The following is a 25,970-nucleotide window of genomic DNA, read 5'->3' on the forward strand; positions in this document are numbered from 1 at the left end:
AGTTAGGGAGTTGTCTTCATTTTTCAGGTAAGAGACACTGGGAGTTTGAGCTCTGCATGAGGATTATGATAAAGATTCAAAAAAGGAAACTGTAAGATATTATTCTTGGACTTACAGCAATTTTAGATCTCTAACTAATATGAATATTTAGTGTTCTCTTGAACTCAGTGTAATAAAAGTGAAATAGAAATGCCCCCATAGCCATTTATCTTTTTAAGTATTTTACCTGAAAGCCTGTCTTCATAACTGCCAGGAATAAAGAAAATCCTAAAAGGTATTGATAGTTGGAGCTGAGATAGAACATTGTCTACTTTGTTTTCTCTGTTTAACTTTAATTTCCCTGTATTGATTGTTTTTTATCCTTTTCTAGGAGGAAAACAACGTGGTTCATAACCAGAAAGTAGAAATTCTGAGAAAAATGTTACATAAAGAACAGGAACGGCTACAGGTACTAAATTAGAAATGGGGCTGTTGACAGAACAATAAAAACGTGAGTGGGCATATTTGAGTTGGTGTTTATCATAATCACAATCAAGTAGAATTGTAATCAGTGCCACCGACTACTTTATTGATTAATAATGGACTTTTTCTATATTTTCATGCTATAAGTAATTAATTCTCAAAATATTTTTATAACTTTCCAGTTATTGCAGGAAGATTACAACCGAACACCTGCCCAAAGATTGCTAAAAGAGATCCAAGAGGCCAAGAAACACATTCCTCAGCTGCAAGAGCAGTTATCCAAAGCCACAGGCTCTGCTCAGGTAGCATCACTATGAAAAATGCTACCCAACTTTTTGCAGGAAAATTTTCTTCTGGGAATGTGTCAGAGAATGTTGAAGTTGTCTTTTCAAAGTGATTTTTCTAGTGTAGGACAGCATGTCCTGTGTAGATGTTATAGAACTAGTGATTAACAAAATCAATTATGGGCTTCTAATTGTTGCTTGCTGAAATCACTCACTTTTCTTTATTCCATCGTAATTTTGTTTGTTTGTTTGTTTTTTGGTACCAGGGATCCAACTCAGGACCTTGAGCTTTTGAGGCAGGCACAGTGCCACTGAGCTAAATCCCCAGCCCCTATTCCATTATAATTTTGAAAGCAATTGAGTGCTTTACTTTGATGTAACAAACTCCAGGAATGTATTCAGATGAATGTAGTTTTTGTCTCATTTGCCATCTTAAAACAGAATGGAAGTTAAGTAATATTTTTAAGTAGAAATGTACTGTTTTACAAAATAGCAAGCATTGTGCTAAGTGTATGGATAAACATTCTTATATTTAATATGCAAAACCTCTGAGCTGAGGTATTATTGTTTTCTCGGATTCTGCATGTACAGAGAAACTCAGATTAAGCAATTTAGCTGAGGTCCTGTAGCTCAGAAGGAATAGAACTGGAATTAAAACCCATTCTGAGGATTTTAAAGCACATTTGTACCTTAATGACTACATTTTTATTGTAATTTAAAAGTGGATTTCAATAGAATTTGTTATGGAGGTATAAATTATAGAGATAATACTCTCAGCATTTATATACAATCAGACATATTCTATAGTATTCATATTTAGAATATATAAAGTTTTCTATACTGTATCTTCAGGGAAAGTGGACAAATTGTGTATATATTTAAAATGGGTAAAGCCTGATGATTTAGCATTATTCTTGAATTAAATCTGAGAGGAAAGCCACATAATTCATAGAACTAAAAGGATTCTTTGAGATCATCTAGCGTAATGTGTTCATTTTTTAAGTTAAAAAATGATGTTGTATTTAAGAAAACTAGGGCCAAAACTAATTAAATTACACATTCAAGGTTATGAATTGTGTAAGGTCTTCTGACTTCCTGGTTTAGTGTGCTTTTCATTGCACATTAAAAAAAATTATTTTCAGTCTTGGTTATGTCACATTTTGAGCAGTATGCTTCCATAGCATTGACAGTTTTACATGGTTGTTATTGAACAAAGATAATACTTTTATCCTACTTAAACAGTAAAACTGTGCTTGCTGATCTGAAAGCTTACAGTAATTTATGTTGTAGCATTGTATCCCACAATTGGCAACTTATTGAAACTCAGAAGCATTGGAAGGCAGTTAACCAGAAGTTATATTGTAATGATCTCTACTAATGGACAAATAATGTAAATTATATGAATTAACAGATTTTGGGGGGGGGCTATATTTTGAAGTTGGAACTTTTACTCTCTACTAAAATATCACTTTCCCTGTCTTTATGATCATACCATTTTAGAATCATAGAATTAGTAGTTATTTATGCTTTTTACTGTAAAACTTTTTAAGCATTCTTAATCACACCATAGTATCCAACTTTTAGCAGTCCCCAGGTAAAACACAGTTTCACTGTATTTCTGTATGTGGTCAGTAATGAACATTCCCTTCTCCCCCCCCCCCCCGCCGTGTGTGTGTGTGTGTGTGTGTGTGTGTGTGTGTGTGTGTGTGTGTGTGTGTGTGTGTGTGTGTGTGTGTGTGTGTGTGTGTGTGTGTGTGTGTGTGTGTGTGTGTGTGTGTGTCCGTCCCCCATGTGTGTCCTTGTTTTAGGATGGAGCTGTAGTTCCACCCTCCAGACCTTTTGGTGATACCCTAACTGTAATTGAGGCAGAAGCAGATCCTGGAGATGGACTGGGCAAGACTGACTGGAGCAGTGGAGAGACATCTAGGCCCAGTAGTGACAGTGCAGATGTAAGCATCAGGTGTTCTTAATCTTTATCTTCTTGTGTTTTTTCCTTTAAGCCCCTTTCTTGATTTGATTTTAAGTTATGTGAATTAGAGATGTTGTCTTTTTACTTGCTTTTTACCATCCCAGTCTTTAGTACCTCATTTAGTAAACAGAAATTCTGGGTGCTGTTGTATATGAGCTTTTAATTCCACAATTCACTTTTTCCCTTAGACATTCATTGGCAAATGTTTCTTTTGCAGGAATGGAATTTCCCAGCCGGTGTCTTGTTTGTGGGTAGAGAATTTAATAATGCCAGTGCTTTTTTTACTGAACCGAGAGGCCAACTGTTGATATCTTAAGAGCATGTTAATATTCCATTTGTGGTTAGAGTGACTCAGTCTTGAATCATGGGGCACTTTGCCATTACAAAGAGGAAAAGCCTTAGTCCTGTTCATAGACTTCATTTAATACCTCAGGTTTAGTAACAGCACTTTTCTTGATTAACTCAGAGACTACCATATAAATATGGGTATTTTTTAAGATGATAATAAAATATATTGAGTTGAATATGATGTAGTACCACAGTTACATGAATATTAAAAGCCAAGTTCAGAGTTACTCACTGAAGTAGTATGCTGTGATAGCAAGAAAAACTTAGAAATAGATCATCCTCTTTAAAGATGTTGAAGGGAAGTAGTTGGAGTCACCATTTTTGTAGCTGTGGGTCATGAAATCAAATTAGTGGATTGTGACTAGTGTTTTGTTGGGTTTTTTTTGGATATCCTTTTATTGGTACATTTTAGATGTACAACATAATGACATTCATCGTTGGAGATATGCACCTTTACATACTCTCTTGGTTCTTATTTTTCCCCCTTGCCCTGCCCTCCTTTCAACCCCTCCATCCCTCCCTATTTACAAAGACTTTGTTTCCTTTTTTTCATTTTCTCTTATTAATTCCATTCCCTTCTTTCCTTTCCTCTACCCCTCCCACTTCCCCTTCCCCTTTGCCCCTTTTCTTCCTATTTCACATGATCTATTATACCTTTTAGTCCCTATTGACACTTTCAGTTTCTCACACTAGAGAAACTATTTGGTATTTACACATGTGTGTCCTATTTATTTCACTTAAGAGTATCGCCTCAATGTGCATCCATTTAGCAATAAATGTCTCTAATTTCTCATTTTTGATGGCTGAGTAGTATTCCATTTTATAATAAAACCACATTTCTTTATCCAGACTCCAGTTGATGGGCATTTGGGCTCTTTCCAAGTTTTAGCTATGACAAACTGTGCTGCTGTGAACAAGGGGGCACATAAATCACTGTGGTATAATTCTTTTAACTCTTTGGGGAGATACCCAGCAGGGGAATAGCTGGGTCAAATGGGACTTCCAGTCCTAGTTCTTTGAAGTATCTCCATACTGATTTCCACAGTGGTTGCACCAGTTTACACTCCTACCAGCAGTGAAATAGGGTTCCTCTTTCCCCACAGTCCCCTTTATTTATAGTAAATTGTAATCTAGCCCCATAAAATCTAATAGTGTGAAGTCAGACCAGAAGCACAAACACACTAAAATCCTTTAACCCCAGGGAGTTCAAGAGTGGTATTTTATTCTCATATATTTTCAGTTTCTCACACCAGAGAAGCTATTCAGTAATTACACATGTGTGTCCTATTTATTTCACTTAAGAGTATAGCCTCAATGTGCATCCATTTAGTTATAAATGTCTCCAGTTTTTGATTTTTTATGGCTGAGTAGCATTCCATTTTATAAGAAAAACCCCACACCTTCCTTATTTGTTCTCCAGTTGATGGACAATTGGGCTGTTTCCAAGTTCCAGCTACTACAAACTGTGCCAATATGAATATGAGTGTACATATATCACTGTGGTATGATTCTTTTAATTGTTTTGGGAAGATACCCAGCAGGGCAATAGCTGGGTCAAATGGTATTATAGATAGATGAGCTAGATAGAAATATTATAGGCAGTCAGATAGGGCTAAGTCCTCGAGAGGGCCAGGACAAACCTGAAACACACCACAGCTGCACATCATCTAAAAACCAGGCCTCACGATGGAGACAAGATGACCAGACCCACATACTTCTTCAAAGAACTGGGCCTAGTGAAGTATAGATAGGCAATGACCACCCTGGGGGGTGACGAGAGACCTCTGAACCCACCACCTCCTAGGAGAACACTTGTTCTTTCCATCTATGCTTGGTACGTGACTTGCTTCCCAATTGGACCACCATTACCTAAGAGACTACACTTGGAACCTCATTGGATATTCATGGCTGTGCGGCACATTGTATCCATGTGGATTTCACCCTATAAAACTTCTCTGTAAAGTGGGGTCCTTGGGCTACTCACACAGGACCCCTCCTGCCCCTCAGGAGATTTCCTATCAAGAAATATCTTCCTACTTGTAACCTCCGTCATGATTGGATTTCTAGAGAATAAGAACTCAGCGCATCATCCTGTTAACAGGTCGGGAGATATAACAATTCATATTTCCTATTTCCCATGACAATGGAACCTCTAATCCTAGTTTTTTGAGGTATCTTCATACTGATTTCCACAGTGGTTGCACCAGTCTACACTCCCACCAACAGTGGAGAAGGGTTCCTTTTCCCCAATAACCCCAACAGCATTTACACCCTTGCTGGAGGAAAGATAGCCTCTTTAATAAACGGTGCTGGAAAAATTGGGTGACAATTTGCCAAAGACTAAAACTAGACCTATATCTCTCACTATGCACTAAATTAAAATCAAAATGGATGAAAGATCTAAATATTAAAACAGAAACACTAAACCGGCTGGAACAGAGGTTAGGTAGAACTCTTGAAGACACTGGTGTAGGAAAAGATTTTATGAACAAAACCTCAGTTGCCCGTGAACTAGCACGAACAATCAACAAGTGAAATCTCTTCTTATTAAAAAGCTTCTGCACAGCAAGGAAACCACCAACAGTGTGAAGAGACAACCCACAATGTGGGAAAAAATTTTCACCTGCTGTTCCTCAGACAAAAGTCTACTACCTAGACTCTATAAAGAACTTAAAAAAATCAAACCTCCCAAATTTAAAGACCCAATCCAAAAACTGGGCATCTGAAATGAACAGACATTTCTCAGACAAAGAAGTAGAAATAGCAAATAAACGTATGAAAAAATGTTCAACATCACTGGTCATTCGAGGGATGCAAATGAAAACAATGCTGAGATTCCATCTCACTCCAGAAAGAATGGCTGCTATCATGAAGTCAACCAATAACAAATGCTGGCAGACTGTGGGGAAAGAGGAACCCTGCTCCACTGCTGGTGGGAGTGTAGATGTACAACCACTATGGAAATCAGTATGGAGATAGCTCAAAGAACTAGGACTGGAAGTCCCATTTGACCCTGCTATTCCCCTGCTGGGTATCTTCCCCAAAGAATTAAAAGAATCCTACCACAGTGATATATGTGCACCCATGTGCATAGCAGCACAATTTGTAATAGGTAAAATTTGGAAGCAGCCCAATTGCCCATCAACTGGAGATTGGATAAAGAAAATGTGGGTTTTTTAAAATAAAATGGAGTACTACTCAGCCATAAAAAATGAGAAATTAGAGACATTTATAGCTAAATGGATGCACATTGACGCGATATCTTAAGTGCAATAAATAGGGCACACATGTGTAAATGCCAAATAGTGTCTCTAGTGTGAGAAATTGAAAGTGTAAATAAGGACCAAAAGGTATAATAGATAATGTGAAATAGGAAGAAAAGGGCCAAAGGGGATGGGGAAGTGGGAGGGGTAGGGGAAAGGAAAGAAGGGAATGTAATTAATCTGAGAAAATGAAAAAATGGAAACAAAGTCTTTGTAAATAGGGAAGGATGGAGGGGCAGGGGAATGGGGAAAAAACCAAGAGAGATTATGTAAAAGTGCAAATTTCCAATGATGAATGTCATTATATTGTGTATTTAAAATGTACCAATAAAATTAATTTTTAAAAAAGGGTTGGCAAGTTGGAATTAGACCCAAGGATCTGGGGACTCTCAGAGGACTTGGGGAAAGAAAGTTGGCTTCAACTCTGTTTCAATAGCCAGGTCCTAAGAGGGGCCAGAGAGAGTTGGGTATGTGTGAGAACATGCCAACCCTTCATTCAGTCGATCAGTGGGCATTTACTGGGCATCTCTTATGTCCTGGGTACCATGTTAGGCTCTATGTGAGACAGCAAGAATAGCATAGTCTTGTCCACACCTATAATTCCAGATACTCAGGAGGCTGAGGCAGGAAGAACATCAATTTGAGGCCAGCCAGGGCAATTTAGTGACCTGTGAGACCCTGTCTCAAAATATAAATTTTTAAAAAGAGTTGGGGATGTAACTCAGTAATAGAGCACTTGCCTGGCATGTGGGAGGCCCTGGTTCCAGTCCTCAGTACAAAAAAAAAAAATGGAGCAGTTTCATTGGAGAATAAGCAGTTATATGGACAGAAAGCAGTTAAGCCAGGAAAATGATGAATCAGAGCTCACAGGGAGTGTGGTGCAGCAGAGTCTCAGGCATTTGTTGCACGGAGGGTCTTTGGCAGAAGCTCTGAGAACAGAGTCTAACCCTTCCATTTACAGATGAGAAAACTGAGGCCAAGAGAATAGTATGACAGGCCTAGGGTTCCATAACTAATATGGTAGAGCCAGGATTTGAACCCCAGTTACCTGGATCACAACCCAATACACTGTCACCATTACACAAGTATTTCTCAAACTGGGTTCCTCTAGATCTATGCTGACCAGTGCAGCAGCCCCAAGCCACTTGTGATTATTTAAATTTAAATATGAACTCATTAAAATGAAATAAAATTCTAAAAATTCAGTTGCTCGGTCTCATTAGCCACATTTTAAGTGCTCAACAGCCAGTATGGCTGGTGGCTACCATAGTAGCCACATAGATGCAGAACATTCCCATCACCACAGAAAGCTCTATTGGTCCACACTGCTTTGATGATGAGGAGGAGGAGGAGGAGAAGAAGGAATAAAAGGAGGCGGAGAGGAGGAGGAGGAGAAGTGGTTTATGGACAGAGTTTTGTAGGCAAAAAAAAAAAATCCTGCATAACCCTGCGTTCTTTTCCCCCCTTGTAGAGAGACAATACACAATAACCTGGACTCTCTGAGATGTCCTGCAGCCAAAATAATTATTTACTTTATCATCTTACAAATATGGGTGACCATGAGCCCCCAAAGGATGCTGAGAAAAGGCCACAGGATGCTAACATTTTATGGAACACAGCTGGGAAGTGCTGCATTCTTCCCCATGTGTGGCATCCTGGTACCCATGAATGGTATAACGGAATCAAGGAACTGACTACCACCAGTCTCAGACAGGCCTGAACTGGCCCATGCCATATATGCAGTGGGGGTGTTAACAGGGAGTGGGAGGTAATGAGTGCTGGGTACAAAGGCTGAGCTCTGTTTCTTCTGCTGTAGCTCTTACTAGGATTTAGGAAATTAATCACTCCATTTGTTAAACATCTGATATGGATTGAAGACTTTGTTAGATAGTGTTGCTTCCCAGCCCAGTACTGGTTCACTAGAACTAAGACATTCCTTGACATTCACACAGTTCCTTGTGGAGGCAAAATACCTTCGCTTATGTTTCCCATTTTACCTCCTTCTCCCAAACCATGGAAGTGCTGAGAACACTGTCTTGGAGCAGGTAAAGAACTTCAAGTCATGCCGCTGGTATCGGACTCTCTGTTGGATCTCTGGCTCAATCTGGGGCTTCCTTCTCCTGCATCACCCCCACCCCACATCTATACAAACAGCTTCAGGGTAGTGGATCCAGGGAGGGTGGGCCCTACCTGGCAGGGACAGTGTCCTTTGAAGGGCAGAGATCTCTCTAGAGCAGAGATGCAGCCAGGAGCACCTTGCTGGAGCAGAGGTGCAGGCAGGAGCGCAGACAAGGCCCCTCTTGAGAAAAGGCAAATTCTCTACCAGGGACACAAAGAACATGGTCAGCTGGGGATGGGAGTACAGAGGGGATAGCAGTGGCCACAAGAGAAGTTCCCAAGTGATGTGTGAATATGTTCTGCATCACCACTGGGGCGATGATCTCCACAGCCTCACAAACACTGCACCTTGCAGTCACCATCTGCAGCACTGAATACTGTATTTTGGTATTGAGTTCAGTATCTGTGTATGAATTGTTATCCATGTGCACCTGAAAGTTACAACTTGCTATGAATCCTCCACTCCTGACCACCCAGGGGTTATAATTTGAAACATTTTGATCCATTAAGAAAAATTACTGTGGCCTTTTTTGGAACATCTCCTTGGTCCCTATTGGAATTAAAATGAAACCGAAGGAACCAGGAAAGAAAATCCTCCTAAAACCTGACAGATCTCAAAGTGATGACCCTGAGCACAGCGTCTTGAGAGAGAAGGAATCCTTTGGATGGAAAATCACACTTCCCTCTGTGCCTGCTGCATCTGAGGCATCTACATGTTTGTTGCCATAAAATTTCAGATTCATCAAACGCTAACATTACAGACAGCTTTTCTAGTTCTTCATTGCTATTTTTAAGGAGCACACTGATTTCTTCTACTAAAAGGATAGGGGATATCTTCCCAAAATACTTAAAAGCTTTATACTGGAGCAATAAATGCACAACCATGTTTAGAGCAGCAGCACAATGTGTAATAGCTAAATTATGGAAACAACCCAAATGCCCATCAATGGATGAATGGATAAAGAACATGAGGTGCTCTTCTTATACAATGGAGTGCAACGCAGCCAGAAAAAGGTAAACTTGAGGCCTTTCTAGGTAAATGGATGCCTCTTGAGACCATAGTCTTAAGTGAAATAAATCTGACACAAATGTTTAAATATTGCATTGTTTCTGTGCTGTGAGAAACCAAAGGGTAAATAAAGTCCAAAGTGTATAACAGATGTTGGGAAGTAGGAAACAAGTGTTCAAATGGGAAGGGGGACAGAGGAAAGGGGGAAAGGAAGGAAGAGACAAGAATAAAAGAGAATCGAAGGAAAAAATGGAAACCAAAATTTATAAAGAAAAAGGGAAAGAAGGGTTGAAGGGAGGGAAGGGGATTGGGGAAAAAAGGAATCACAAGATATATCATGTACAGGTACAAATTCCCTGCGGTAAATGGGATCATCACGTATACGTAAAATGTACCAAAAATTTAATTGTTAAAAAACTCCATGACTATAAAATACTTCGAGAATGATATATACATGAAACAAAGTAGTAGATTGTTATGTCACAGTAAGAAAAAAAGAAAAACAGGAAGGGGAAGTAGGGTCTTCGTATCAGAGGTGGGGGGCTCAGCTTATTGACCCCAGCATATGCCCTCGCTTCCTTGTTGACAGGTCTAAACAGAACTTGGAACCGTAGAGTCAGCGGGCATCACAGTCTAGAGACAGCTGCCTAAGAGTCACTTGGCTGGGGACAGCCAGCAGGGAACATGCTGTGCTGCTTTCCCAGGTCTCGAGGCCTCAGCCTGAGGACCACGCAGAAGGAAAGCATTTGGGACCGAGTGAGAGGATGGATGACTAAGTCCAGACCCAACTGCCACGGGCCCTGAGATGAGAGGGAGCCCAGGGCAGGTCTCTCTGGGCCTGGTCACCAGGCAGTCAGAGCAACCGAGTCCAGGACAGGTCCAGTTAGGCCCGGGCGCCACTGTGAGTACGCGGAGAAACTCCCATCCTAGGTCCTCAGTCTGAGTGTGCGGGGTGGGAGGTCGGGGTCAGGAGCAAAGTTCATTCCGGGCAGGAGCAGGAGCTGGGAGGCTGTGAGCAGCCTGGGGTCCTGTCACAGTCCCACCCATGATAAGGCTGGCAGGGGGAGAAAGGCAGTGCCCAGTGATGGTCCACGGCCTCCAGAGTCCTGTCCTGTCCTCTTGGGGTAGAGGCCTGTGACAGAGCTGTTTGTGTTTCAGATAACACAAGGTTAGCTGGGGCCAAGGCAGCACAAACTGTGGTCAGGCAGAGCCTCATGCTTTGTGCCAGCTGCTGGGCACTGTCCAAACAGAGCTGCGTACAGGACATCGGGCTGGAGCTGCGACTGGGGCCTGTGTGCCACGTGCCTGTGACAGACAGTGGGAGCCACAAGAGCAACAGGTGCCAGCTCAGGCCCAGGGTGTGTGTGTGAGGAGGGAGCTCTTCCCTGAGGCCACAGGAGGAGAGAGAGGACCCTCGGGGACAGATAACACCTTCACCGTCTCCCTGCAGGGCCTGGTAAACAGTGGGCCAGGGTCCTGCTCCCAAAGGAATCTGGGCCCCATGTCCTCAACATCCACATCCTCTCTGAGCAGCTTCCACCTTGGCCAGGGGCAAGGCTACTGTGAACATGCTGGGGCGAACATCAGAAAAGGGACATGGACACTGTGTCACTTCAGTCCTGCCATTCGCCTCATTGTAACTCCTGGCCCAGGCGTCCATGTGGCCCTGGTCAGATGCCAGGAAGCGTGGGCTACAGGACCTTCTATGGGAGGCAGTAAACACAGCCATTCAGCCTCACATGGATAAGGAAGCTCGACCTGACCCCCTCCTGGGCCATTTCAACAGAAACCTGGGGAACATTCTCTGTGACCTCATAAATGGATCTGGGGTCCTAGGATGAGCCTCTGTTTACTCATCTCTACCCTGGGAGGGGTCTCAGGACTCATGCGTTGTTGTTTTTTATACACAGAAGTACACACATCCTCTCCTCCGCTAAGAGGCTGGCCTGAAAATGCTAGCAGTTTTAGGTGTCCCTCCTGAAATTTCACTTTTGATTGGTGAATTGAGACCATTAACGTTGATGGTTATAACTGAAACGTATTGACTTGTCATTGCCATGACTTTTTCTTTTTGTTGGGTTCTCCCCCTTTACATTTAATTTCTTGTCATGCCAGATGGGTTCATTCTGCTTTGCTTCCTGGGGTTGTGATCCTCAATGTCGGTTCCTAGGCTATTGTGTAAACTTCTTTGGAGTGCTGGTTTGGTATTCATGAAGTTCCTAAGGTGCTCTTTGTCATGAAAGGATCTTATTTCTCCATCCATTTTGAAAGATAGTTTTGCAGGGTACATCAATCTGGGTTGGAGGCTGTTTTCTTTTAGGGCTTGGAATATGTCACTCCAAGCTTTTCTTGCCTTGATGGTTTGTGTTGAGAAGTCTGCTGTGATTCTGATGGGCTTTCCTTTGTATGTGATTTGTTTCTTTTCTCTGACTGCTTGGAGAACTTTGTTCTTCTGTTGTGTTTCTGGAATCTTAACAATTATATGCCTATGTGTAGTTTTTTTTGATCAAGGCTATTTGGAGTCCTATATGCCTCACTTATCTGTATGTCAAGCTCTTTTCCCCTGCTTGGGAAGTTTTCTGCCATTATTTCTGTGAAGAGATTTTTTAATGTCATCTGCACTCTCTCCTGTTTCTTCATCGAGCCCAATCAGTCTTATGTTATTCTTCTTTGCATCATCTAGCAGCTGCTGGATTGATTTCTCATGTTCCCTTAGAATTTTGAAGCAATTTTTCTTTTCCTGGTCACTAATTGCAATCTTATCTTCTATATCTGAAATTCTGTCCTCACACTGCCTCATTCTGCTGTGTAGACTTTCAATGGAGTTTTTCATGTCCTGGAAATCTATTTGCATCTGTTTTATGGATTCCATGTGTTTCTTATGTTGGGATTGCATCATGTTCCTGAGCTCCTCTCTAGATTTATTAATCATGTCTTGCACTAGGGGCACAATTTCTCCTGTTATCTGAGAAATTATTTCTGATTTCATTTTTCCAGATCCCCTTTTGTTGCCAGTTCAGTGGGCCCAGGTGGTTGAATAGAGTGTTCCATCTCATTTCCCTTTGGGGTTGCTGTAGGTGATCTGGAAGTCTGGTTTTGAGACTTAGTTACGTGTTTTCTCATTTCAACTGAGGTGGGGGGCTGTTAGCACCTGTACGGATTACCTCCTCTGAGCTGGGTGAGGTGGGACAGGGGCCGGGAGCAGCGATAGGGATGGTGACCCACAAGCCCTTTCCTGTGGGCTGGGAGCAGCGGGAGGGATGGTGGCCGGGAAGCCCCTTCCTCTGGACCAGGAGCAGTGGGATGGTGGCTCAGAAGCCCCTCCCTCTGGGCCAGGAGCGGTGGGAGGCATGGTGGCCTGGAAGCCCCCTCCTCTGGGCCAGGAGCAGCGGGACAGAAGGTGGCCCAAAAGCCCTTTCCTCTGGGCTGGGAGCAGCGGGAGGGATGGTGACCGGGAAGTCCCTTCCTCTGGACCAGGAGCAGTGGGACGACAGCTCAGAAGCCCCTACCTCTGGGCCGGGAACAGTGGGACTCAGTACCTTGGTCTGGTGGTCTGGTGTCCTCTGCATCTTTGTAGTGTGGAACCAGGTGGCTGTCTGCAGCGAGGTGATTTGGTGTCTTCCTCGTGACTCAGGACCTCTGTAGGGCATACACAGACCTTCCTGCGTGCAGCGGGCTGATTCGGCGTGTGTTCCGCGCGACTGGGGACCTCGGCAGGGTGTGGGCAGACCTGCCTGTCTGCAGCGGGGTGATGCCCAAAATTAATTTTTCTATATAATTTTTCCCTTGTTTGCTTTTCTGAGCCTGTTGAAACGAACTGAAGATCTTTTTGTGTGTTTTTTTCTCATTAGAGTCCCAAGAATGGCCTGAAAGAGAAAGTTTATCCAGAGGAAAACCTAGAGAAAAGTGAAGCAGTTCAGGACAGTGTGAGTATGAAATCTGTTCAGTGAATGTTGTCTTCACTTGTGTTTGTGTGTGTGTGTGTGTGTGTGTGTTGCTAAGGATCGAACACAGGGTCTCACACATGCTAGGCAAGTGCTCAATCACTGAGGTACACCCCCAGCTCTTTTACCTTTTCTTATAATTAAGTTATGATAGGGCCGGGGATTTAGCTCCCAGGCACTGCACCTGCCTCGCAAGTGAAAGGTCCTGAGTTCGATCCCCAGTACCGGAGATGGGGGGGGAGATTAAGTTATGATAGACAAATTTTATTTGTTTTTCTTTGTTAAAAGCATATAATGAAGCTTTGAAAAAATGGGTATTATTAGGTTGCTTGGTAGTGTTTTGTTGTTTTGGTAAAATATTCATAACATAAAATATACTGTTGTAATTGCTTCCCAGCCTTTTGACTAAGATCAAGTGTAAAATACACTGTTGTAAGTGCACAGTGGCTTTAAATATGTTAATGCTGCTGTGCAACCATCACTGCCATCTGTCTCCTTAACTGAAATTTGGTGCTCATTAGGCACTAAGTCTACATGTGTCCCTCCCTCCAACCCCTGGCAGCCACCATTTTATTTTCTGTCTCTAATGAATTTGACTATTTCAGCTGCTCAAGTAAATGCTGTCATGCTGTTACATGACTTTTGTGACTTTCTTCAAGTAGCACAGTGTCTTCAGTTCCTCCGTGCTACGTCATGTATCAGAATTCTCTTCTATCTTGAGACTGAATAATACTCTATGATATATATAAATATATAAATATAAATATATATATATATATATATATATATTCCACATATTTTTTATCCATTCTCCTGGCAGTGGATGCTTGGGTTGCTTCTACCTTTTGGCTATTGTGAATAATGCCTTGCTTTCAATTCTGTTGTCAACTGAATATTTTTAGCATTTGATTTTAAAATTAGATTTGTTTGAAGGTATTTTTGTTTTTTGGGTTTTTTTCTTTTGTTTTTTGTGATACTGGACATTGAACTCAGGGCTTTCGCACAAAGCTGTATCCTCAGCCTTTTGTTATTTTTTTATTTTGGAACAGGGTTTTGCTAATTTGTCCAGGCTGGGTTCAAATTTGCCTCCCCCTGCCTCAGCCTCTCAAAGTTCTAGAATTATAGGTGTGCACCATCAAACCTGGCTGACGTTGATTTATAGTGAAAGATTTAACAAAATTTTGTGATGTATTAACTATTAGCAACATAAAGACTTGAAAAATCAAAGACATCGAGTCAATTATCAAACTAAAATTTGTCTACCTAGTGTTTTAAACAAATTTCTGTTGCTTTTACATGATTTTTTTTTCATTAAAACTTTGAAGTTAGAAAAATAATTTTAAAAAAGGAGAATTATATTTAGGTGTAGTATGTAGTGTAACACACTTAAGGAAGAAAAACTACAGATATATGTTTTTCACTGAACTTATAATTTATGGATCTACTTATATTGAGCCAGTCTAACTACTGTATAATGACTGCTAAGCCAATATAGCCCTACCCATCAGTGTGAGCTCCAGATTTTCCATGTTCAACTGCTGTCATATTGAAGCCAAATTCATTCTTATTTTATTTCTTTCAAAATTTTTATTTTTTTGGTCCTACATGACCTTTGATTTTACTACTTGTTGTTCTTCACATATCTCATTATACATTATTTCCTTTATACTGCCTTTTTCATGCTGAATCCAGCCTTGTGAGTAGACAAACAAATGAGGTACTGAATGGAGAGCTACTGCCCACCTCCAATTTATTTTTACAATCTTTTTTATCTTTCTTTCTCTAGCAGTGTTTGTGAGATCACTGAGATGATCACTTGAAAATTTTATTGCATTATGCCAGTGATTTTCAACCAGGAGTGATTTTGCCTTGCAGAGAATATTTGACAATATCTGGGAATACTTTTGATTGTCTCAACTGGGAGGCTGCTACTAGCATCTGGTGGATGGGCGGAGGTTGGGGATGCTGTTAACTATCCTACATTGCATAGGACAGCCCCCCAACAAGTAGTTATCTGACCAAGAATGTCAATAGTGGCAAAGTTGAGAAACCTTGTATGAAAATGAATTAAGTGAAAATTTAGGGTTCAGTCATAGCTTTCAGTTTTTCTATAGTTAGTGGAAATCTTCAGTTAGTACTTCTCAAGTGTGTTAATTGCTGTGCTAATTTTGTCTAATCATTTCTGCTCTCATTTTTTTCTGTCTTGCTTTTTTCACTTTTTAAAATTTTACTTTTTATGGTAAGTATATAAGCCATTTTATGTCTTTCTGTAACACGGCATAGGTGTTAATAAATTAAGGATACAGAAGGTGACTAGAGTCATGGGTGTAGTGATCAAAGAGTATTTACTATTTTCAGGAATAATTGTGAACTCCCCTCATTCTCCAAGAAACAGTTATTACTGTTGTGATTGTTTTCTCTACTACAGTGGTTCATGGCCTTGACAATTTGAGAACCACTACTTTGAGAATAAAGTACCTCAAGCAAAAATAAATCCGATTAAGTGAACTATTTTTTGTGGCGATTTGGATTTATTCTTTCACTGACTTTGACCACCAGATAATTTTTTCTGTTCCTTTTCTCTGAATGTTACCAGGACACTCAGTCATTTGTTGGGAGTCCCTTAACCCGTATTACACCTCATATTATTGGAGCAGAGGATGATGATTTTGGTTCTGAACATGAACAGGTAATGGCCATTTTTTTTTCCTGAAAAATAAATTGACTCTCTGAAATGCCTGACTTACTGCAAAAAATAAACATTTTCTGGAGATTAAAATAACGTGTAAGGATTTGAAACTACATCTTAGAACCAGTGCCCCTTGGATTAATTGTTTGCTTTAGTTTTTACTGATACAAATGACTTTGCTTTTAAAGACAGTAAAAATTAGGTCATTGATTTGTAATTGTTTCATTTCATTTTGGTGATGAGATGTTATTGAATATGTTATTATTTTTTCAAATGTCAAATGTCAGTCATTTTTTCATTGTAACATATTTATATACACAATGACTAGGATTTGAAATATATATGGAATGTATATATAAATATTGTATGTTGAATGAGATGATCATATGGTTTTTCTGGTTTAGTATTGGAATATAGTAAATTACATTGATTAATTTTAGAATGTTGAACAAGCCTTGCGTTCTCAGAATCAATCATAATCTATTATCCTTTTTTATATTGTTCGATTCAATTTGCTTTCATTTTACTGAGGATTTTTGTATCTGTTCATGAGGGATATTGGTCTGTAGTCTTCTTCTTTTGGTAATATCTTTGTTTAGTTTTGATAATGGGGCATTGGTAGACTTGAGAATGATTTGGGAAGAGATCTCTTATTTTTTGGCAGATGTGAAGAATTGATACTATTTACTTAGTTAAACTTCTCTAATTTATCTAAATGTGAAAAGTTGTATGGAAATTACGATGCTAGTTTACCCTAAGTCTGTCTTCTGTGTTGAGAATACTTAGGGATTATACGGTATTTTAGGAGTTGTCTTAAAATAAGACAGTTTCATTTTCTATTGCCATTTCTGTGATTAGCCCAAAATAAAAAGAGCTATTACATTACTGGGCAAAAAGCCTTCCTTATATTTTTATAGGTACTATTAGTTTTACATACTTACTTACAGGTATATGAACTCCTTGATAATCACCTCCTAAACTTGCATTCTCTCAAAATGATCTGATGATGATTAATTTTTCAAGGAAAAGGTGTTCTGTTTATTTTAGTTTTGTTTTTGAGACAGAGTATATTAAGATGTAGCCCAGGTTGACCTTCACCTTTTTTTTTTTTTTGGCCTTCAACTTTGATCCTTGATCTGGCCTCAGCCTCCTCAGAGCTGGCGCTGTAGGTATGTGCCACCATACCTTGCTTAAGAGGAAGAAATTGTATAACCTGTGTTACCAATAAGTTTTAGTGAAATTTTTTAAATACTGAATTTTTGACAGGGAGGTCAGAATGAAATTTGCATAGCTTTGTTCATTTGTGCTTATGTTGCATTTTGTATTTGTATGTCAGAATTATTGATGTGTAACTGTTTCTTCTAGATCAATGGACAATGCAGCTGTTTCCAGAGCATTGAATTACTAAAGTCTCGCCCTGCTCATTTGGCTGTTTTCTTACACCATGTAGTTTCACAATTTGACCCTGCAACATTGGTAATATATTTTACAATTTGACTGATTCAGATATCCTATATTAATTCATGTAACATAGAACTCTTTGTATGTACAACATGAGTAGACTTTCAGTGTTCCAAGCATATAAGAATAAGTAAAGGAAAGATAACATAAAATGGTATTTCATTTTTTTAAAGACTTGATTGGTAATGACTGCATTGTTGATGGTGACCTACATGTTCCAAACATTCCTATTTAAGAGGATCTAGCAAATAACATTTTTTGGTGATTTTTCATTTTGTATTTTCTGTTTCTTTCTCCATGTCAGCTCTGTTACCTCTACTCAGATCTGTATAAACAGACCAATTCCAAGGAAACACGTCGTATCTTTCTTGAGTTTCATCAGTTCTTCCTGGATCGATCTGGAGTAAGTTGCCAAGTTAATATTATTATCTTTACTTCAGTACATTGACTTACTGGCCTTCTGTTTCCAGTCTTCAGTCCCATGCTTTTGGACTTCATTATGCTTTTGGAAATCGATATTATATCTCTATTATTATTATTATTTTTTTTTTTTTTTTTTTTTTTTTTTTTTTTGGTACCCAGGATCGAACTTGGGTCTTTGTGCTTCCAGGGCAGGCAGCAGAACCACTGAGCTAAATCCCCGGCCCGTATATCTCTATTATTGACTGTGCTTGACTGGTTTTTCTTTTTTATCATTTCTAAATTAGTTTTGGGAATCTAAATTCTTCCAGTACATTTTAGGAGATATAAAGACACACACACACACGCATATTTGAGTTTTCACATGTGCATAATTGGAATGGGGGAACAAAAGAGAGGACACATAAGATAGACATGTGTATTAGGGTCCCAGGGATAATATTTGCAGAATTGAACTCTGGGTGACCACTTTGAAGTTTAGAGACACAAATTTAAGTAAGTGGTGGAAAAGATCTCACTAACATTGCAATAAATGGTGATACCGGATTGACCCACCCCCTACCTCAAGGTAGTTGTAGGCCACATTTCTCCTGTAACGTTGGAAAACAAAAGAGGAGAGGAAGTTGTCATACCACGTGTCACCAAAGTGGCTGTGGTTGCATCGGGACAGGTGGGGAGGTGGGGGTGACATGGCTAGCCCTTCCGGATCCATGGTCTTGGCAGGTTGGAGGGCTGCCCCACTGGCCAGACTTCTCTCCAGCAGCAGAGCCAGCCTGGGGCTTGCATGTTGATCCTCAGCAAGCTTCACAGGGGAAGCCAAGGTTTGCTCCCCACTGTGACTGGAGTGCATGTTTACACCAGCACTTTTTCTGCACATGTATCTTCAATCCAACAAGGCTGTTTTTTATGCCGAGTAACAAGAGGCCCCAAGCGGCAACTGCATTATGCCCTCTCAGCAACTGGCCATGATCTCTTCTGCACCATTTTATACATCAGACCTGCTTGGCATCACAGGGAGCTCTTTCCTCCTGCACAATGACATTCCACCCACACCAGGCAGGAAGTTACAGCCAACCTTGCTGACTGTCACAAGCAGGACTGTGGGCCCATTGGCACTGTCAGTGAGAGTAAGCCATTTCCTGGGAGGAGGAAACTCCTCTCCACAAATCTGCTTGGGCCTGTGCAAATGGCACTTCAGCGTCCCATGCACATGGAGTCCACAAGCCAATGGAATATGCAAAGATGCTTCAACATTTCAGGGCTGGTTTCTCTGTTCATAGCCAATTCTGGTGCTTAGGAACGGGGACCCATGCTGATGCCCAAGGGCAGAAAGGCCACTCCTTTAAGGAAGGGAGCAGGCCTGACCCTGATGCCCAGTAAGGGGCAACCCTAGGCTTTGTTTTTCTTGCTTTTGTTCCCTTTTTTTGTTGGCCTTGTGCTGGGTTTGTTTACAAAAGATGTATTTTGTTTAACCAAATATTAAAAATGGAAAACTCCATACGTGAAATAAATGGTGGTAGGGCTTTCTTTTACCAGTGGAAATTTTAGTAATGTTTTAAAACTAAGTTTTATTATTACCCTTGCTTTGCGCGAATAGCATTTAATGCTGAATACTTCCTTGGATGATCAGGCTATATGGCCCTCATCCTTGCACTTTGTATTTCTCTTAATGACTGCTTTATACATTCTCTTCAAATATCCATCACTTCCACTCCTAACCTTTTCTCAGCTGATAACCTTGCTGTTTCTCTGGGAAATGTAGTGTGTAGAGAAGAGAACTTCTACCAGATATATTACCTGCCTCTATTTTACCATGTGCTCTACCCTTTTTCTGATGCTGTTGAGGAATTGTCTCTCCTTTATCCAAAGCCAGCTGTTTTCCTTTCTACCCAAGAGTATATTTTTTATACCTACTCAAAGACTTTCCTTAGACAGTTATCCTTCTTTTCTTATCATCAGGATTTTTTCTACTGAATCATTATAGTAGCATGCAAACATTGTTAATTTCTTTTTATCTTAAAAATAAACACACAGAAACATTTTGACTCCATAGTTTTCTCCAGCTCTTGCCCCTATTTTCTTTGTATTCTTTTATAAAGTTGACTGCACTTTTACATTGCCAAATATAATTGCCTTCTTAATAAACCCTTCCTTGACCAATTGCTTAAAAATCTTGCCCCCTTCATTTTCTGCGTGTTTTTTTCTTCATTTTCTGTGTCCAAGAATTTATATTTTACTTACTAATTTTATTTGTTTATATTTCTGCTTTCCTACTCTGAATATCAGCTCCATCAGGCAGATATTTTTGGTTTTGTATGCTGCTGTTTCTCCAGCAGTTCTTGGCACATAGTATGACTCAGATATTTGTTGATTGAATTAAGATCTTTTTATACTGTTATTGTTTAAAATATTACACATTATTTTTATTAAAAATATTTTCTGTCGCGAAGAATAACAGTATATTCAAGTATGTTTGAATTTCACATTTTTAATAGTGCTCCAAGCTAAGTAAAAACCTTATATTTTGCTATTCATGGTCTATATCAGTATGGAATTATAAAAAGAATTCTGATTAATTTTCTAATTATTCATGCTACAGGCCATATTTATTTCACATAAATAGCCATTTACACAAATGAACTTTTGTATACTCTTGCACTTATGCTAGAAATACTTTGCACTTATGCTAGAAAGTTGATTTGAATTGTTGCTTGGCCTCTTCAGTTAATGAGAAAGGTTTGAAGTACATCTCACTATTCTAAAAATGAGTGTAAGAGATCTCACAGTGTTTTAGCAATGACTTATTTTCAAATTTAAGGCTTCAGATCTTTTTTTTTTTTAATTTTTTTAATTAAAAAGAAATTTTTTTTTTTAAGGCTTCAGATCTTTATTGGAATTGTTTAAATTCTGAAAGTCTGTGACTTAAATAGCTATAGTGTATAATTTTAAGCATGAAGAAACTTTTTCTTCTAAATACAAAATGTTAATTTCCCCAAAATTTACTTGTAGTAGGACCCCAAACTGCAGTTATTATAAGGAAAATCTTTTTTTTGTGCAGAAATAGTTTATTGTACATATTTTCACATTACAATTTGATACTACACTTGATCTTAGCCAAAAGGCCGAGAAGCGATTCACATTTCAATTTGAATTATTGTGCAGCTTTCACAAAGATGTAGTTTTATGGTGGTTAAAAAACCCCATAAAATTTACCATTTTAAAGGATACAATTCAGTGTCACTAAGTACTATCAGAATGTTATATAACCATCATCCCTGTCCACTTCCAGAAATGTGTTTTTCAACTTTTAGGAAGGTTAATAATCACAAGAAAATAGGCTGGACTTAACTGATAGTAAGCTAGGATCTGAAATTACATCACTGAAAATTCTAATTGATGCTGAGCCCTAACGTTTTTTCCCTTACTCTAATATTAACTTCATAAGGAAAATCTTAACTAGGAAGAAGTAAATTCTGAGACTGTCACCTTATTTATTCAGTATCAGGAACTACAGATGATTAATGGAGATTTAAGACACCAAAAAATTCAACATTGGCATTCAGAGAGATTCCTTTTGGAAGTTTGACTCCTGAGGTTTTAGAAAATTATATAGGAAAATGGGGGTATTGTGACCTGTAGGGTCTCAAATCCAAAAAATAAAAATCATGGTTTTATATATGTCAGTTTAGATTTTACCTATATTTATTCAAATAATGTGTATGTGATTGTAATAATCAATAATTTTAGAAAACCAAAGCCAATATATTCATTAGGAGTAAGTATGACATTGAACCATTCAGTCCTCTAGTGAAATACCAGTAGATATTTCCTTTAGAGCATGACACTTGAGAAAGGTCTTATTTTTAAGTTTAAACAATAGAACATTCCAGAGCTATGAAATATGGATGAGCAGGTAAGCTTTGATGTGTATATGCTTGCATGATTAAGTATCCAAGTTGTATCCCTTTATACAGGAGTTTATATACATCACGAAAAGTCTTTAGTGCTGTTTCACCTTTTGTTTGTATTTCATTTTAGCACTTGAAAGTTTCTGTTCCTGATGAAATATCTATAGACCTGGGTAAGTTTGGAACACCAGTATTCTGCAGAATTAAATCTATGTAGATATGTAACTCAGTTCAGCTGTAAAGGTTTTATCTGTCATTTGGCGATTGGTCAGTCATCTGAATCTCTATAGAAGAGTCAATAATTCATTAAAGGGAATTAAAATCCAAATTCTGAGATGAAATGCATGAACTGCACTGAAGAATTTCTCTTTGGTGTACTCCAAGTTAAATTTCTACAAAGTAGCATTGCTGTGTTGCCAGCTATATTATATATTTCAAGGAATACACCTTTAGATTAAATAATTCTTTTCCTTATGCAGAAAAGAGAAGACCTGAGCTTATTCCTGAGGATCTGCATCGCCACTATATCCAAACTATGCAAGAGAGAGTCCACCCAGAAGTGCAGAGACACCTGGAAGATTTTCGGTAAGCTTGGTAGTAGATGAAACCTGATGTGGTCATTCTGAATTTTTTTAAAGTAGGAAAAAGACATTAAATACTTAACATAGCACTAGGTAAACCATATGGTCTTAAATAAACATGTGGAGTCAAAGGGTTAGAGTGAAACTAAGAGTTCAGTCTTCATCTCACGTGTGTATTTACAGGATTTGAACTTAGTACTGTGCCTATGATAAAGAGATGTATCTTTGAGTGATTACCGTTGGGCTTTCTTCCCCATTGGTACCCTAGGTGATGTGGATCCATATGTATGAAAATGTGGCAGTTTGTTTGTTTCTAGAAACTCGTAGCTTATAGAGACTGATAAAACCTGTCCAGAGATGATTTTTTTCTAGGCCACGCAGGAGATTTCTTCTATTCCCTTTAGGCAGAAACGTAGCATGGGACTAACCTTGGCTGAAAGTGAGCTGACTAAACTTGATGCAGAGCGAGACAAGGACCGGGTAACTTTGGAGAAGGAGCGGGCATGTGCAGAACAGATTGTTTCCAAAATTGAAGAAGTACTGTAAGTAATAGAAGCGCATGTGGAATTTCTATTTATACTTGAAGTACTTTGAACAAACTTAATAGGGCAGAATAATACTCCATTGTGTGGAAATACCACATTTTCTTTATCCATTCTTCTGTTGATAGACTTATAGGCTACTTCCAAGATTTAGGTATCATAAATTGTGCTGCTTTAAACATGTATATGCATATCATGCATCATGTATTATGTCTTTAACGCCTTTGGGAAGATATCTAGAACAGCTGGGTCAAATAAAATTTCTAGTTTTAGATTTTTGAGGAATCTCCATACTGATTTCTATAGTGGTTGTAGTAGTTTACATTCCCACCACCGATGTAGAGGAGTCCCCACCCCCCAACCTTGTCACAGAGAAAGATAAACTTCAGTTATTTGTAGGAAAATGGCTGCACTTTAGATTGTAATGTTAAGGGAAATAAATATGACATATGAGCTTAAATATAGCATGGTTTCTCTTATATCAGAAAACTAAATTAAAAATAAAGAGCAAAATTAAAGATAAATAATAGAAGGAAAGAAGTAGATCTTTCTAAAATGGGAAGTATGGGCCGGGAATTTAGCTCAGTGGTTTCGCCGCCTACTGTGCAAGTGCAAGGACCTGAGTTCGATCCCCAGTACCCCAGAAAAAAAAAAATTGGAAGTAGATCAAGAGCTAGAGGGAGAGAGGAGGGGAGAGAAAGGGGATTACAAAAGGAATTAAGATGTGTTATGTACATGTACCAACTCCACATAAGAAGTGTACTTCAAACGTACTAATAAAAATAAATTTAAAAGGGCAGATCAGATTGTGTATGTGGAGCTGTTTATTTTGTCATACTACTAGGGAAACTATGGGGTTTTTTTTCTTGATATTTATTTTAGGTAAAGTTCTTGTGTTTCTTTTTTCTGTGTGTTGGCAAATGACTAACACTAAAACATCTAATCTGTAATTAAAACTGGGTGAATACTTTCATTGGTTTTAATGTATAGGGTTTGAAATTATTTCTTGCTATAAACGGTATTCACTTGATGATGACATGAATGTGAAAATGGTGTGGTTCCTTTGGGAATTAGGATATTCATTGGGTATTTTATCCTTGATGACAGATTTAGGTGAGGCCCAAAGCATTTGGCTCTGTTCTATTGTTTTAGGTGTCTGAGTCTAGTAACACTTTTTCATTAAATTTATATACTTCTTTTTAAAATATTTTTATTTTTAGGATGACTGCTCAGGCTGTAGAAGAAGAAAAGAGGTAATACAACTTTATTTTTTCATAGAATTTTGAAGGAAAAAAGAAGCTGACTTTTTCTGTCAGCCTTAAATTACAATTTAAAGTAGAGTATGGTCTCCCTCTGGTGGCTGTATTTTGACTAACATTCTAATATTGTACAAGTAGAATCTTTTTCTGTGTGCATTGAAGATAGTTTTACTTTGTTTATGCTTGATTAATTTCAAGAATTTCAACATTGGGGCTTTAGAAATCATTTGATGTCTTTATTCTAACCAACCTTCTCTTCTAAGAAGACTTATTTTACTTAATCTTTCTCCTTCAGTTCCACAATGCAGTATGTTATTCTCATGTATATGAAGCATTTGGGAGTAAAAGTGAAAGAACCTCGAAATTTGGAGCACAAGAGGGGTCGGATTGGATTCCTTCCAAAAATTAAAGTAAGATTGGAATAATAATAGAGTGTTTAGGGCTTAGTGCTTCTTTACATTTGATTGCAGTTTTTTCCTTAGTATTTACTAAATCAGCACATCACTAGACATAATAATACCTTATGAAATTGTTGAATGGATGAATCAGTTGCTCCTGGTACAAGCTCCTGGTAAATGTGTAAATTCATATGGTTAAGAAGCTCCTGGTAAAATTGCCCTTTTATTTTCCAAAAGTATTATCTCTAAGGGGTTTGAGTAGACATCTTGAGTTTTAAATGTCTGCAGTACTGTGTAACAACCTCTCATGAGTGCTCTGGGTGTGGGTATGTGTGTGTACACTTTTTTTTATAGCACAACATTTATTGGTACATTTTAGGCATACATAATGATAACACTCATCATGGGAATTTGCACCTGTACATGGTACATTCCGCCCCCTTTTTCCCATGCGCCCTCTTCCCTCAAGCCCTTTTCCCTGTATACACTTTCATTTACATTTAACCCCCCCCCCCCGCAACTATCAGTATTACATTTCCATTTGAAAGTAGCAAAGGAAATCTGCCCTGTGTTGTGTACCTCTTATCTCTTTGATGATGCCCCAATTCTAGCAAAGCATGAAGAAAGATAAAGAAGGTGAAGACAAAGGGAAACGAAGAGGATTCCCCAGCATCCTGGGACCCCCAAGGAGACCAAGCCGGCATGACAATAGTGCAAGTATGTGGAAAGTTGAAATGCTGCATTCTTACTGTTCTGTCTTTATATCAGAGGCTCCTTTGGCTGGAATGAATTGGTGAAGGAAGGTGTTTTTGAGATATCACTGAATTTCCAATGTGCTTTGCTTCTTCTCTTCAGTGATGTTTCTGAACTAAGTATCCCCTAGTTTCTATGTAATTGTCATCAACATTCTCTTTAATGGCAGTGTTCTGTCAGATACTCATAACCTCGTTTACTTATCTCTTCTGATTTTGTTCCCATTCCACTTGTATTTGTTGGATTAAAAAAAAAGTACATATGGATCCCTCCACATATATCATTCTATCTCCTTGTACATATATCACCCAATCTCTCCATTGTGCATTTTCTTTTGTCTTGTCTTGTCCTGGGAATTGAACCCAGGGCCTTTTTACTGAGCTACTTCCTCAGCCCATTTTCTTTTCTTTTTTTTTTTTTTTTTGGAACCAAGGATCAAACTCAGAACCTTGTGCTTGTCAGGCAGGTGCAGTGCTACTGAGCTACGTCCCCGGCCCCCATTTTTTATTTTGAGACAGGATCTCATTAAGTTGTTCAGATGGACTCAAACTTGTGAACCTCC

General features: G+C 39.0%; 1 protein-coding gene and 1 pseudogene across 9 annotated transcripts in view; one reads left to right on the forward strand and one right to left on the reverse strand.

Annotated features, from left to right (window-relative positions):
* The window catches only part of Arhgef12 (Rho guanine nucleotide exchange factor 12), a 153,479-nt gene that overhangs the window by 88,680 nt on the left and 38,829 nt on the right, over nucleotides 1-25,970 (forward strand). For 6 of the 9 annotated variants that reach the window (XM_087212538.1, XM_087212539.1, XM_087212542.1 and 3 more), the window contains 13 exons: nucleotides 371-448; nucleotides 645-764; nucleotides 2,555-2,695; nucleotides 13,305-13,379; nucleotides 15,994-16,086; nucleotides 17,452-17,562; nucleotides 17,852-17,950; nucleotides 22,006-22,048; nucleotides 22,355-22,460; nucleotides 22,861-22,998; nucleotides 24,219-24,251; nucleotides 24,553-24,667; nucleotides 25,267-25,372. In XM_087212538.1, coding sequence (XP_087068664.1) covers nucleotides 371-448; nucleotides 645-764; nucleotides 2,555-2,695; nucleotides 13,305-13,379; nucleotides 15,994-16,086; nucleotides 17,452-17,562; nucleotides 17,852-17,950; nucleotides 22,006-22,048; nucleotides 22,355-22,460; nucleotides 22,861-22,998; nucleotides 24,219-24,251; nucleotides 24,553-24,667; nucleotides 25,267-25,372 — 1,258 coding nt within the window. Of the gene's footprint in view, nucleotides 1-370; nucleotides 449-644; nucleotides 765-2,554; nucleotides 2,696-6,504; nucleotides 10,355-13,304; nucleotides 13,380-15,993; nucleotides 16,087-17,451; nucleotides 17,563-17,851; nucleotides 17,951-22,005; nucleotides 22,049-22,354; nucleotides 22,461-22,860; nucleotides 22,999-24,218; nucleotides 24,252-24,552; nucleotides 24,668-25,266; nucleotides 25,373-25,970 lie in introns of those variants that run through there. The other 3 variants (XM_087212541.1, XM_087212540.1, XM_087212546.1) reach the window with 3 other exon arrangements.
* LOC147827948 (U2 spliceosomal RNA) lies at nucleotides 21,026-21,101 on the reverse strand (annotated as a pseudogene).

This window comes from Heterocephalus glaber, unplaced genomic scaffold (assembly GCF_053883595.1).
Source record: "Heterocephalus glaber isolate CG9 unplaced genomic scaffold, H.glaber_assembly_v1.0 deba00001429, whole genome shotgun sequence".
NCBI classification, from domain to species: Eukaryota; Metazoa; Chordata; class Mammalia; order Rodentia; family Bathyergidae; genus Heterocephalus; species Heterocephalus glaber.